This window comes from Sorex fumeus, unplaced genomic scaffold (assembly GCF_029834395.1).
Source record: "Sorex fumeus unplaced genomic scaffold, SorFum_2.1 ptg000015l, whole genome shotgun sequence".
Taxonomy (NCBI): Eukaryota; Metazoa; Chordata; class Mammalia; order Eulipotyphla; family Soricidae; genus Sorex; species Sorex fumeus.
This window is the reverse complement of record NW_026606072.1, coordinates 8,841,720-8,856,138: the sequence shown is the minus strand read 5'-3', so window position 1 is coordinate 8,856,138 and position 14,419 is coordinate 8,841,720. Positions and strand designations below refer to the sequence as shown.

At 41.2% G+C, this 14,419-nt stretch overlaps 1 protein-coding gene across 1 annotated transcript in view; it reads left to right on the top strand.

Moving 5' to 3' along the window:
* The first annotated feature begins 1,135 nt into the window (after window positions 1–1,135).
* The window catches only part of PLCXD3 (phosphatidylinositol specific phospholipase C X domain containing 3), a 182,250-nt gene continuing 168,966 nt past the window's right edge, over window positions 1,136–14,419 (top strand). Inside the window, exon 1 of the mRNA XM_056112109.1 lies at window positions 1,136–1,471. Within this exon, the coding sequence (XP_055968084.1) occupies window positions 1,369–1,471 (103 nt within the window). The 5' untranslated portion in view covers window positions 1,136–1,368. The remainder of the gene's footprint in view (window positions 1,472–14,419) is intronic.

The window sequence follows — 14,419 nt, the reverse complement described above, 5'->3', positions numbered from 1 at the left end:
TGACTTGCATGGAGCCGACCTGGTTCTGCCCCTCTGAGAGAGCCTGGCAAGCTATGGAGAGTATCTCACCCGCCAGGCCGCAGGGCAAAGTCTGGCAAGCTACTCATGGGTATTCGATATGCCAAAATCAGTAACAACAGGTCTCACAATTTGTTGTGAGACGTTACTGATGCCCGCTCGAGCAAAATTGATGAACAACAGTAGGACAGTGATACAGCAGTGACTTCTCCCTGCTTGTTGAAATCCCGTGGACCAAGACAGTTTTTTTTTATTATTTAGAGACTCAAGAAGTGATTTCTCTCTCTCGAGGCACATCTCTCTAGTCTGCCAAGGAAGAAAAATTCAGACAACCAGATAGATCATTTTGATTGGTGCCAAATAAATTTCACCGAGAGCTACGGGCAATAATTACAGCATGTCACTGAGAAATGTGGTGATTTTCTTAGCCTCAGACTTCAGGCTTGTCCTGAATGCCACCAAAAAAGAAAAAAAAAGGAGACAGGCAGCTTTCTCCATAGAAATAGCTCATAATCAGGGACGCGACAGGGATGGAGTGCTGCGTTATCCTGAAATGTCTCGAGCAGGACACCGGGATTCAGCGGTAACCACCTAGAACCTGCTGTCTCGTTCTGACCTCACAGTGAACTTGTGAACTCCGCCAAACCTTAGGCAGAGGGCAGAGTAAAGACCCACCATTTTGCTACAAGTAGGGACATATAAAAATACGGAAAAATAACATAAAAAAAATAATAAAATAGCTTACCAAAAGAAAGGGAAGAGAGAGAGAGAGAGAGAGAGAGAGAGAGAGAGAGAGAGAGAGAGAGAGAGAGAGAGAGAGAGAGAGAGACTAGCTTTTGGTTCAGAGTGGAAAGTCCAGAAAGTCTATATGAAAGTCACTCCCAGGAGCAGATGGCATGCCCAAATCGATTAGGATTTTGGATCCAAGCATCAGACGCTTTTACACACAGATAGGGGAAGTCACATCAAAGGGTCGGGCAGGAGCGCTGGGCGAACCAAGTTTAAAGGCAGGAGACATCAGGAAGCTGCAGAAAAGGGCTGGAGAAGCCAAAGACGCAGAAAGGGATGAAGGGATGTAAGGGAGGAGGGAGCGGCGCGGGAGGGGGCAGAGCCGGGAGCTGCGCGCGGACGCGGGGAACAAAAGCTCGGGCAGAGTCTGCAGCGGCGCTCGGGGAGCACGGGGTGTTTTGAATGATTATTAAAATTAGCATGTGTCTGCGCCATCCTGTGGGTGTGGCGCAGCGCGGCGTGTAAACTCGGGGCGGCGGGAGCGAACGTTGGATTAGCGGCAGCAGCCTGTCAGCTTGCCCGAGGAGAGGGGGACCAGCGCGCGGCACGCCGAGCGGCACGATGGCCTCGTCTCAGGGGAAGAACGAGCTGAAACTAGCCGACTGGATGGCCACGCTACCCGAGAGCATCCACAGCATCCCCCTGACTAATTTAGCCATCCCAGGTAGGCGCGCAGAGGGCAGCCGACGGGGCGCCCGGAGCCCGCGGCACCCGCCCCGCCCTGCTGTCCCCGCCGCCGCCGACTGGGAACTTGTCGCGCCGCGAAACTCGCCTACAGGGCTGGGGCTGGGGCCCTGGGGTGGGGGGTGGCGGTCCCTCCGATCTCCTGCATTTGCCATCCGCCCCCCCACCCCGCAACCTCGGGGACCGTGGCGCGGGTGTCAAGGTGACTGCTCCCCATCATGTGCGCGAAGAGGGCTGGGGCGGGGAGCAGACGCGACTCCCGCAGGCGCCCCCCCGCCCCGGTCCCCGTCGAAAGGTCCCTACGGAGGGATGGGGGCGCTGGCCGGGGTCTCTAAGAAAGAGCGTGTGTCCTAAGGGCAAGCCGTGCACTTGCGACTCCATCGCTGTCACGGAATCCAGTCGATCTTGTCGATTTCTTGGTTTGCACCTGCCTGAGTCATTAATATTCGTCTCCAGTCTCCTTTAAAGGGACAAAGCGCTGCCCCAAGAGGGCTGAAAGTTAGGGACCAGTGGCCGCGCGATCGCTGTTCTTGATTGAGCGCCCCAGGCGGGCGAGGAGCGGAGGGCGCCGTTGCCTAAGTCTGCGTGGACCGGGAGGGCCCGGCCCGGGTGGACAAGCTCTGTGGCGTCTGGTGCACGGGGCTGGTTGCAACGTGGAGCTCCCCGCGCAGGACAGCACAGACCTTTTCGGGTCCTGCATTTGTTGCTCGGGACAGAAACCAGGCAGGGAAAGCTGCCAGGGCCCTGAGGCAGAGGGTGGGCTTAACGGGCAGGGCAGATCCGAGGAGAAGAGTGATCGCCCCAGGTCTTGACTGCACTGAAGGCACGAAGCCTAGCAAAGCAGGGAAGTGACTGGAGTGGCCCAGAGGAAAGGGCAGATTTTTGGAGTGAGCTTCTGCTGCAGCCCTCTTGCAGGAAGGAGGGTCCTTTCCAGAGCAATTTACCTGGCTGACAGCAGATGACAGGTTCTACCTGATGATGGTCGGGCTGCTGCGCAGATGCCTCTCACTCTTTCAGGGCCAGGCTACAGGGCAAGTGACCAACAGGTCTGGAACTGAGTCCTTAGCGGTACCTTTCCTTGGTCTCCACCAGTCCAGGAACCTTTCTCAGTCACTGGGGGGTGGGAGAGGGTCAAAGACAATATTAAAGAAAAGGGGCAAAATAATGAAGTGCTCCTGAAAATCCCAGGAGCAGCTCTGAAACTGACTGGTAATTTAGACCCATTGTTCATTTGTCAAGCAAGTGTTGGCAACTAACTGTTGCTGTCTAGGATTTGCCTCCTTTTGACATTTCTTCAGAAGGGAGCTTACCAACAGTCCTGGGACCTCCAAGGGGAAAAGAGAACCAACTTCTCCACTGCCCTGCTTGCTACCTCCTGGAACCTGCCCATTGCTCTCTCTGAGGAGACAGATGAAAGGAACTTTGTTGGCCAAACATCACCTTCACTTCCCCAAGAATTCCTCTCCTCTTCTTTTCCTTTTTTTTTAATACCTGGTCTCACCTGGATATTTCCACACATATGAGAAGGTCAGGCTGCCTTCTTATAGATGACTCTCTAGAGATAGAGGGAGGAGAAAGACTAGGCTAGCTCTGACCGACAGAGTGATGCCATGTGTCGGGGCATCTTATGTTTCTGCAATGCACCAGTCTTCAAATCCAAAGGCACATACTTGAGATCACAGAACCTTTCCCCAAACCCTGTTGAAGGGGCCCTGCTGGCACTATTACTAGTTCCATTTCATAGATGGAAAAATTGAACCTCAGCAGGGAAAATGACCTGCTAAATGTTCAATGATTTGATGGCTAAATTAGTCTTTAGGGAATATCTAAGAATTTTGGGATTTGTACCTGAATGATTCAACAGCAACAATTACTAACGAGGGTAAAGGGAGTAGGGATTAACAGGAACAGGGCAATTTCCCTTCTCATCCCCTGGGAGAAAGTGAAACCTCAGTTCAGAGACTTTGATATTCTGATGGTTTTAGAGTAGAGACATAAAATGTTGCTGTTGGGGGCTGGAAGGAGAGTATAGCAGTCAGGATACTTGTTATGCATGGTGCCAACTCAGAGGCTATCCCTTATGGTTCCCCAAGCAGGACTGTTTCCTAAATGCAAAGCCAGGAACAACCCCTGAGCACCTCTGGGTATGGGCACCAAGCAAATAAAATTGGTATTGGACACCGTGGAATTTCCACTGCTTCCCAATAGAATTTCTAGTTTCCCCAACTTCTCTTACTAGTATAATCAAACTGGATACCCTGCGGAGTCTTCCACTCTCACCCTGAATCCTTTATTTAAAAAATCACTAAATCTGCACACCTGAATTCTTCATCATTCTGTAAAGTTAATCTGGTATATGCATGGGTGGGTGGGGCGGGCAAGGGAGAAAAGGAGAGATGAGATACCTCTGGGCTTGGAGAACGAGAGCCAGGTCCCTGGGCTTCTTGTCTTCAGAGACTGATGACTATTGATTCTCAGAATGTGAGCCTCTGTGGGGATTTCTGGCTTATAAATGTATGCATGTGTATATTTAAACATAAATATACTCCACCATAAATATATTTAAATATAAATATACCCATGCATCTAAAATGAGCTCAGTACCTTCATGCATCACTTGACTGATAATTTCTGAAGGGAAAAAGATATTCAAACTTCTATAGAGAAGTCTAATTGGAGACTATTAAACACTAATGGAATAATTGCCTTAAAATCATGCTAATAGCTTCCTGGCTGCTACATGTTTACTTGACCAGTTGCTTTAGCTTGAATTAAGTAATTATCTCCACCATTTAAAACCACTCCTGATGTACCACACAAGTGTTTCTGTGGAAGGGAACTGCTGCTGGGTCATTCAGAATACTTCCAATTTTCTTAGGTAAACTGAGAGGAGAGTGGGAGAGACAGCTAATTATGAGACCACTAATCTGGGGCAGATGACCCAGGTTACCCAGGGGTAGGACAAAGGACAATCTGCAGGTGTCTGATATTTCCCAACCAGGAGTACAGTTTTTATTTCTAAGCATTTCTCAAGCATCTGCCTCTTGATTGCTTTCAAAAATAAGTCTGGGTGGCTATTTTGCATTTAAATGACCCTGGGTTTGATATTGATTGGCCTAAAAACTTATAGTCAATAACTCATATTAGTGATTTTCTCTCATTTTATATTTCAGAGAAATAGTACTGTCAGATATAATGACAGTTATGCAAATTTCAAATAACATTATCATTTTTGCCTCTTTCTGATGAGACCAAACTCAGCCTTCATTTAGATATGTCTGTCAAAATATCCTTGCATTTTTGTATCAGGAATCATTCTTTCTCTCACCACAAGCAGGTAAAAGAGGAATTATAAGAATAGAGGCTGGAAGACGACATATGAGCTGAGGTGAAGTGGATCTGAAAATCTATTGGGTTGTTTGATGCATTTCTGGCATCTTGAAAGCAGAGTTCTAATAGTAGATACTCTAGAACCATAGTAAAGAGATCTATCACAATAGTAAGCAAGTCATTGTTTGGTCTAGGTAAGATGCCAGTGATCCGAGTCTATCACTGGGAGTCATTCTTTTAAAAATCTTGACTATCAGGAAGGGACTTTTATTCCACAGGAAAGATTGGCATGCATTTGCTGATATGTGATAAAAATCTTCACACTGTGCAACAAATTAATCATGTGATAATGAAAGGTCAAAGTATGTAGTCTAGAGCCCTCTGAACACATGTTTTATTGAACAGGAATTGTTGATTCTCCTTTATGTAAGGAACATTGAAGTGCCCTCGAGATAGATAACTATGCTTTTCAATTTTGTTCATTTCTTCCAGAAAACATGAACACCTTTGAAAAAATGTCTTAGGGAAATTAGATGTTTATACAGCTTATTAATGTATGTTTTTGTGTCTGATTTTATTAGTTTTTACATTTCTTTTCTTAAAGTGATCTCTTGTTATTGCCAGTGGTCTTCCTTTTTACTTATGATTTACTACTTCTATTTTGATTGGGATAAGGCAACCTACAGAACAAATCTGGAAATGGTTATAATTTTGTAGAAATTTCTTTTGAAAATACTTTTTCCATATTTTTGTCAAGACACTTATATAAAATTTACTTTTTAAGATATATATATATGAAAATTCCACCCGTTATGATGAATATTTCTTGTGCTGTTTCCAAATTCCAATTTTTCTTTTGCTAAAAACAAAAACATTTGGATAGTATCTGAAACTTAATTTAATCTACTATGGATTTTTTAAAAAGCTTTATTTTTCTATAATTAATAAATTATTTCTGTTTAGTTTAATTTTTTTAACTGAGTCACTGTGAGATTTTGGCTGTTTATTTATTTTTGGGCACACCCAGCAGTTCTCATAGATAACTGCTGGCTCAGAGATCCCTCCTGACAGGGCTTAGGGGACAATATAGGATGCCACAGATGAAACCTTGGTTGACACATGTAAGACAAATGTCTTACCCACTGTACTAGTTCTCTGGTCCATACTCTGGTTGTTTCTTGATGAGTTGAACCTAATTATCAAGTTCTATTATTCAATAGAAAGGGATCTGTATGGTTTCTTTAAGGTGGGGGAAATGCGAACAAAAAGTGCTTAGAGGGCTTCGAGACCACTATAGGCTATATACCGGCCAACTAGGTGAGATAGTTCAGTGCTAGAACTCAGACAAACTGGTCAGGCCTAGTGGTGCTGAGCCTCCGAAGCTATACCTAGCAGTCCTTGGACACCAGGAGGTGACATATTTTTTGTGCCTAAAGGCATTTACCCTTGATATTTGAGCTATCTCCCTAGTCCACTGAAAACTTTGTTATGTATGCACATAACTTTCACACACAGGCAGTAATCTTCTGAGACTTTATTACTCAAACTTGGTTTAGGGACTAACTTTAGACCCTGAGAGTGGATTTTAGTGTCTATGGTAGTTTGGAAGAAATCCCTATTCCAAAATCCCCCTCCTCCCGCCCCCCCCCCCCGCCCTATTTAATCACAATCCTTCTAGCAAGAATCCCAGGTGATTTACATAAACACTGAAAGTCTTAGAAACACTGCCTTAGAGAATCTTCAAGAGAATCATTTTCTGTAAATGTCAGAGCCAAGTTTAGGCATCTGGTTTTGGCGTTGGGAGACGACTCAAAGGGCTGAAGTCATGCTTAGCATGTGGGAGGCCTCAGTTTGACCTCCAGCACCATATGGTTGCCCAAGAATTGACTGGAGTGACCTCCAACCACCAATTTGAGCATCAATAAATATGGCCCAAAACAAACAACAAAATACATCTGTGACTAAGCTCTTTCTTCTATTTGACCACACAATCTGGTTATGAGAGTTTAAATGTGCATTCATTCTTAGAGCCAGAAACCCTTATTTGACTCTAGGTTAATGGCACAGGTTGATAACAATTCTGATAACAGAATATTTTCATTATGTACCTTGAACAGTAAACGTTATTTAATTGTTACTTAAGTGTTCAAATTATGTCACAATGATAAGTGCAAAATCTTTCACCTTATTTCACTAAAGCCCAACTGCTCATTAATATTAACCATCAATAGAACTTAAAATTAGATAGTCTGGTGATTCTTGTGGTCATTTATGATCGTTTGGAAGATATCTCTGAATTAGTTCTTTATCCATTTGATTTCATTCTTTGTTGTGTTATATAGGCCATGTTATTTTCATTCTATTTATAAATTTCACATTCAACATATTTATCATTGTCAGCCCATTCTTCAATTCGCTTGAGCAGGCCCAGTAACATCTCCATTCATCCCTGTCACGTAGCCCGATGACATGTTGGAGGCTCCTTCAGGGTCAGGGGAATGAGGACCATTCATTGTTACTATCTTTGACATATTGAGTATGCCACGGATAGCTTGTCAGGCTCTGCTGTGCGGGCGGGATACTCTCAGTAGCTTGCCGGGCAATCCGAGATGGATGGAGGCTTTGGGGGCAGCCTCTAGTCACCTTTATAGGTGTTCCTAGTCAGCATATAGGTGGGTATGATACTATCAGTAGCCTGCCGGGTTCTCTGAGAGTGAGAACTAGAGAATAAGAGGCTGCATTCGCAGCCGAGCGCTTCCAGGAGCTTGATTTTATAGTCTCTGGATGGCTGTTGATGGGGGTTACACAGCAGTTGGTGGGTGTAACTGTCTAGCTACTGGAAGGTGGGAGAGCTGGGTGTAGGAGGCCCAGTCCTGAACTGAGCAGGCTTGGAGATATTAGCCCCAGGTCCTGCACACCTGGGTTCCTCTGCCGGTTCCTTGTCCAAGCGTGTGGAGAGTGGTCTCAGCATGGCTTTGGCAGATTTATTTATTTTGACTTATTTATTATATAATATATATATATATATTTGCTTTTTTGGGTCACACCTGGCAATGCACAGGGGTTACTCCTGGCTCTGCGCTCAGGAATTACCCCTGGCAGTGCTCAGAGGACTATAAGGGATGCTGGAAATTGAACCTGGGTTGACCACGTGCAAGGCAAATGCCCTACCTGCTGTGCTATTGCTCCAGCCCCTTATGTTAGATATTTTAATTAAGTTATTTTACTGAGATTCTTGGATTGTTAGGTAGTTTCAGTCAGAAAGACTAGAAGTAAACGGTAATTGATTTTGATGGAAAAGGTGTTATTAATTTTTTTTTGCATTTTCGTACCATGCCTCATTTAGTTGAAACATGGTTTACATTAAACAGTAATAAACTCACTTGATTTAATTTGAGTCATTTGGCATAGAGAATGTTCAAAAATAGTTAAAACAGAATACCAAAACTAAAACCCAAATGCTTAAATTATTAAAATGGTTACCGTAATGCTTATGGATTAAGGCTTATACTCTTCATTTGTGAACTTATATCTTTACTTAGAGTTAGCTTTTTCTCATTTAATTTCCAAACTCATCCAATAAGAATAGAAAGAATATTCTAAAAAGGAAGAATAAGATTTTTCAGTGCCTTATGTTAACAATAACACTAAGAAATATTTGTGATGGAAAACTAACCAATGGAGAATCAGAAAGATCTAAGGTAGTTTTCCTTGACCCTTCCAATCCAGAGGTTAAATTAGAGTCATGCTAACTATATACATTTAAACTCCTCCACTGTGCTTTCTTATGTATTTGTAAATAGCTCTAGAAACTTCTGGACAAATTCCTCAATGCTTTCTCACCTAATTTTGGAGATTACCCAACGAAAGCTGCTATTTTTCTTCTTTCTTGATATAAGAATGTTTTGAGGAGTGTTGCTTTTGCTTATTTGTAAAGGAACTCTGTTTTCATATCACCATACCCAAAGAGTCTACAAAAACCCAGCAGTAAGGCTATCAGTGTGGACTATGACAACTGGAATCAGACTCAAAGGAATGAATCTCCACTGCTAAGCTGCTATTGCCAGCATCTACACTGCTGATTCTGTCAACCAGCACTCGTGAAGTCATGGTGACCAATACAGCCAGAATCTTTGCATCTTTGTTTGGTTCTTTGTATTTGGGCCCCACCCATTAGTGCTAAAGGATAATGCCTTGCTCTGTATTCAGGAATCATTCCTGGCAGGCAGGGGACCCTACAGAATGTCAGGGATCAAATCTGGGTAGGCTGTGTGCAAGGCAAGCATCTGACCCCATTTTTCCATTGTTTTTCCCCCCTGATATAGGGTGAGGAAAAAAAAGCTTTCAACTTTTTGCTTTTTATATTCGATGTCCTTTGCTGTTTCTCACTTGTTGTAGGACTCAGGTATGAGCTTATGAAAGCTGAGGAGAGGGTATTATCAGTGTTAATTCACACACTGTGAATGTGTGGGTGTGTAAGTGCATGCATTGACTTTGTCTTCAGGTAACTTTTCATCCAAGAAACTTTTCAATTTCTCATGTAAGGGAGAGCCCTGGTGAATGCGACATCATTAACCATTCCTTTTGACAGAGACAAAATAGTCCCATAGTTTCATATTATTAGTAGTTTCATATTATTCCCAGTGAGCAGCCTGACAGCGTAAAAAAGAGTAAAATAATCTGATATCAAAGCAATTCATTACAGATTTATTAAACATTTGACAAATAATTGATACTTTCAGTCTCCCAGAGGAGATTAATTCTTATACATGTGTACACAGGTATGCTCAGATTTTAATTTTCTTTTGGTTAAAGAAATCAGCTCTGTCCATCTGAGAATTTTGCCTCTTTCCTCCAATCCAATTGCCTCTTATCTACAAGCATAAGTTTTAGAAACTAGAGAACATGCCACATTGATGGGCACTCAAGGAACATCTAGCTATAATCATGGTACTTAATAGCTTTAAGGAGTTTATATTATTTTATCTCTCTTGCTATGTGATGGGTTAGGATTTGTCTTAGAAGGTTGGAAACTAGCAGAATACTAATCAGTGACTTTCATGTCCCTGCTCCACCTCCCCTTTCTAAACTCCCAATCCTCATAGACTGGTATAGGTCCAAAGAAATTTCCCAAGAGTCCTGGCAAAAGTTATTCCTTCTTATAACGTGTTGTGTCTGCATTAAACTTTTTCTCACACTGGCAGGAAATTTTTGGGAACTGGCTCTTCCCTACCTTCTAGAATATGCGATATGAGTCTTGACATTATAAAATAAGTAAAATAAATCTACTCTAAAATGAGAAATAATTTATTATTGCACTTACATAAAGGGAAAAGTGAGAGAAAATATGTCACAGTTCAGTGGGAATTCTGACACCAGAAGCTTTTAAGAGCAACATATGCTTTCATTATGCTCTATTAGGAGAGGAAGATAGGTCAGAAAGAGGGGCAGGAGGAGATGGTTAAACATTGTTGAGAAGCAGCCAGAATTAGTCATCTCCGGAGATCAGGTACTGAAACAGATGGCCCATTGATTTGTTAGATGTGCTCTTGTTATGTTCCTATATTTCATTACAGATCCCTGTAGCAAGGAGCTCTTACAGTGAATTTTATCTTAAATGCCAGCGAACATTATATTTCACATAGAAGAATTCTTTCTGTAAATTAAATTTTATGAAGCACGCATGTTTACTTTTAGTCAATCATAAATAATTGTTGTGTGTTCAAATTTATTTGAAAAGGAATTTTATTTCACAAAGCAATTGGAGTATGCCCAATTGCAATCTTGCTTGTCTGCTAAGCTATCTGAAGGCCCCAGCTGGCTTGCCTGGTGGTGAAGAGGAAGATGCAATTGAAGAATTACTGATGGACAAATGGGAATTAATCTCAACGTATATGCCAGTCATCCATTTCTATGTAAGAGGAAAAGGAAGATGATGGATGTCTCAATACAAAGTTAGCTCTATGCACACTCCTGCCATGACCAGCCTTAGGCCAGTCTCAGGTAAAAAGGAGGTCAAAGGGATGTAAAGAATCTGCCTTCAGTGTTGCAGCAAGAAAAGAACTGTAGAAGAGACACTATCACCCCTTCCTGTCTTTGTTTCTTTATGGATGGTCTCAAATTCTTAGGACCCAGCATTAAAAGTTTCACTCTTGTCTTTATTTTTCCTGTTATGTTTACCTCGAAATGCTCCAAAGTTAAACTCCATTTCCCACCTCTTCTAATTCCAATAAATGGCTAAAAGTTCAGTGACTAACCATTGCTGGGGCAAAATGACAAAGACAAGATGCCTAGATTCACTTAAATTCCCAACCATGAATCTTAGATTAGCATTCAATAGCTCCTCGACATTTTTTGCTAAATGTCCCTAGTGAATTTATATGCCTATTGCTTGAAATAATAGTCTCATATCTCATTGATTCTGACTTTAGCACCTTCTCACCACATTCTAAAACAGTGTCATGCAGCAAATCTCTATTACTTCATTTTGAATGACCTAAACTTTATACTCATTAAATAACAATTTCTTCAGTTCCTCCTTCTACGAACTTCTGGCAAACATCATTCTACTTTCCGATTGACATTTAACTACCTTAAATACTTTATGTAAGTGCAATCATAAATTATTTCTCATTTTAGAGTAAATTTATTTTACTTATTTTATAATGTCCTCAGAGTTTACTTTTTGAGAAGCCTATGAACTGTTTTCTATAGCATGCACAGTATTTTATATCTCTACCAACATGAACCAGTGTTCCAATTTCTCCATAGATTTACCAAAACTTATATTCTGGTTTTTCTTTATTTTTTGATTAGGACTATCACCACAAAGTGATATCACTGTGGAATTGATGAGAATATTCCTAATGGTTAGTGATATTAACCATCTTCTCACTCCCTGTTGGCTAACTGTATGTCTCCCCAAGACTTATCTGTTCAAGTCTTTGGACCACTCTTGAATTTTCCACACTTATATTGGCTATATTTTATATTTTGGAAACTAATTGCTAATGTCATCCTATTTCATAGATTGCCATTTACTCTTTAAATTGATTCCTTCATTTGCCTTGCATGCAGCTGACCTGGGTTAGATTCCTGGCACCACTTATACTTCCCCAGCCCCTCCAGAAGAGATACCTGAGTGCAGAGTTCCAAACAAAACACCGATTCCTTTGTTATGCAGAATTTTAATTTTGATATAGTGCTGATTACTTGTTCTTTGTTGTTTAAGGTTTTGATTCTCATATCTGAGAAAATATTACTAAGACTGATGTCCAGAGGGTTTTTCCTATGTTTTCTTTACAGTTTCAGATCTTATATTTAAATCTGTCATGTAAGAAAAGGGTCCCATCCTATTTTTTATTGTCTTGGTTTTTGGGTCACACACCGAGTGGTGTTTAGTACTACTCCTGACTCTGCTCAGGGATCACTTTGGTGTTGCTTAGGGGGAGGGACATATGCAGTGACAGGGATTGAACTATGGTTGATCATATGCGTGACAAGCTCCTTATCTTCTGTTCACTATCTTTCTGGTTCACTAATTTTATCCTTATGAATGTAGATATCTAGTTTTCACAACATATTTGTTGAAAAGACTCTCATCATATATTCTTAGCACTCTTGTTGAAGATTATTTTATTGTACACTTATTTCTGGGTTTTTCCATTTTGTTCCATTGGTCTTAATATCTGTTTTCACAATATTATTCTGTTTTTATTACTGTAACTTTGAAATGTATTTAAGACATAAAGTTTCAATTATGTAGCTTCATATTTCTCAAGACTATTGACTTTTCGTGGTTTTATCTGAATTTTAAAATCGTCTTTTTATTTCTGTAAAATGTGCGTTTGGGTGCTGGAGCAATAGCACAGCAGGTAGGGCATTTGCCTTGCAAGTGGCCGACCCAATTTCGATTCCCAGCATCCCATATGGTCCCCCAAGCTCCGTCAGGAGTGATTCCTGAGTGTATGAACCAGGAGTAACTCCTGTGCATTGCTGGGTGTGACCCAAAAAAGCCCAAAAAATGTGCATTTGAGAATTTCTATAAATTTTTAGAATAGTATGGATAGTTTGAACATTTTAATAATATTAACTATGAAACAGGGTGGACTTTCTATCATTCTTTTTTCTACAAATGTTTTGTAGTTTTGTGAGCATATATCTTTCACCTTTGTCATTTATTCCTGAGAATTTTATTATTTGTTTGATACTGCTATGTTTAGGATTGCTTTCTTACTTTTATTTTTAGATTATTTATTTTGGTTTCTATAGAGAGGAATGATTTTTCACTGGGTTTTATATCTTGCAGCATTACTATATGTATTTATCTTTTTTTATATGTATTTATCTTTAAAAAGTTTTTTGTTGTTGTTTGTGCATGCATGTATATATGTGTATGTGTGTGATCATTAGGATTTTCTACATAGAAGATTATGTCTTTAGAAAGAGTATTACTTCCCACCCCTTTTGGATATCTTTTATTTCTTTATCTTGTTTAATTGCCTTGAATAGATTTATGGTATTGTAATAAATAAAAATTGTAGCAGCTTTGTTTAAAACAATAGCAGGAACTATTGTTTTGTTTTTGATCCTAGGAGGAAAGAAATCATCTTTGGATATTATTTTAGCTGTGGACACTACATATATGGCTTTTTTGTGTTAAGATAGTTCCTTCTATTCATAGTTTGTTATATGTCAACCATGTCAAATTTCTGTGTATGTTAAAGTGATCAAATAATCTTCTCCCTCTTCATTATGTTAATATGATATCTGTCACTGTCACTGGCCTCCCGTTGTTCATCAATTTGCTCGAGCGGGCCCAGTAACATCTCCATTGTGACAGTTGTTACTGTGTTTGGCATATCAAATACATCATGAGTAGCTTGCCAGGCTTTGCCGTGCGGGTGAGATACTCTCGGTAGCTTGGCGGGCTCTCTGAGAGGGGCGGAGGAATCAAACTTAGCCACGTTGACCGCATGCAAGGCAAACGCCCTACCCGCTGTGCTATTGCTCCAGCCCTAATATGATTTAATACATTGATATTTGTGTGGGGAATCATCACTGTACTTTTGGGTTCCCTTGGTCATGGCCCTTATAAAGTGTTAATTAAGTTAGGTTTGGCTAGTGTTTTTGTCACGGGTTTTAATCTATTCCCACAGGTTTTTGTCCTGTGTTTACTCTTTTCATGTAGAGACTTTTTATGGTTTTCAGATCAAAGAAATAATAGCCTCACAAAAAAAGAAGAGTTTAGAACTGATTCCTTTTCTTTACTTTTTCAGAGCTGGAGCGATAGCACAGTGGGTAAGGCGTCTGCCTTGCACGCAGCCAACATGGCCGACCCGAGTTCGATTCCTCCGCCCCTCTCAGAGAGCCCGGCAAGCTACCGAGAGTATTCGATATGCCAGACACAGTAACAACAAAGTCTCCAATGGAGACGTTACTGGGCCCGCTCGAGCAAATCGACGATCAACGGGAGGGCCTTTACCTTTACCTTTACCTTAAAAAATACTGGCATTAATTCTTTAAATATTTGGTGAATTCAGTACTGAAGCCGTCTGCTCCTGTAGTTTTTTTATTTTTTATGTTCAGAGTTTTTAAT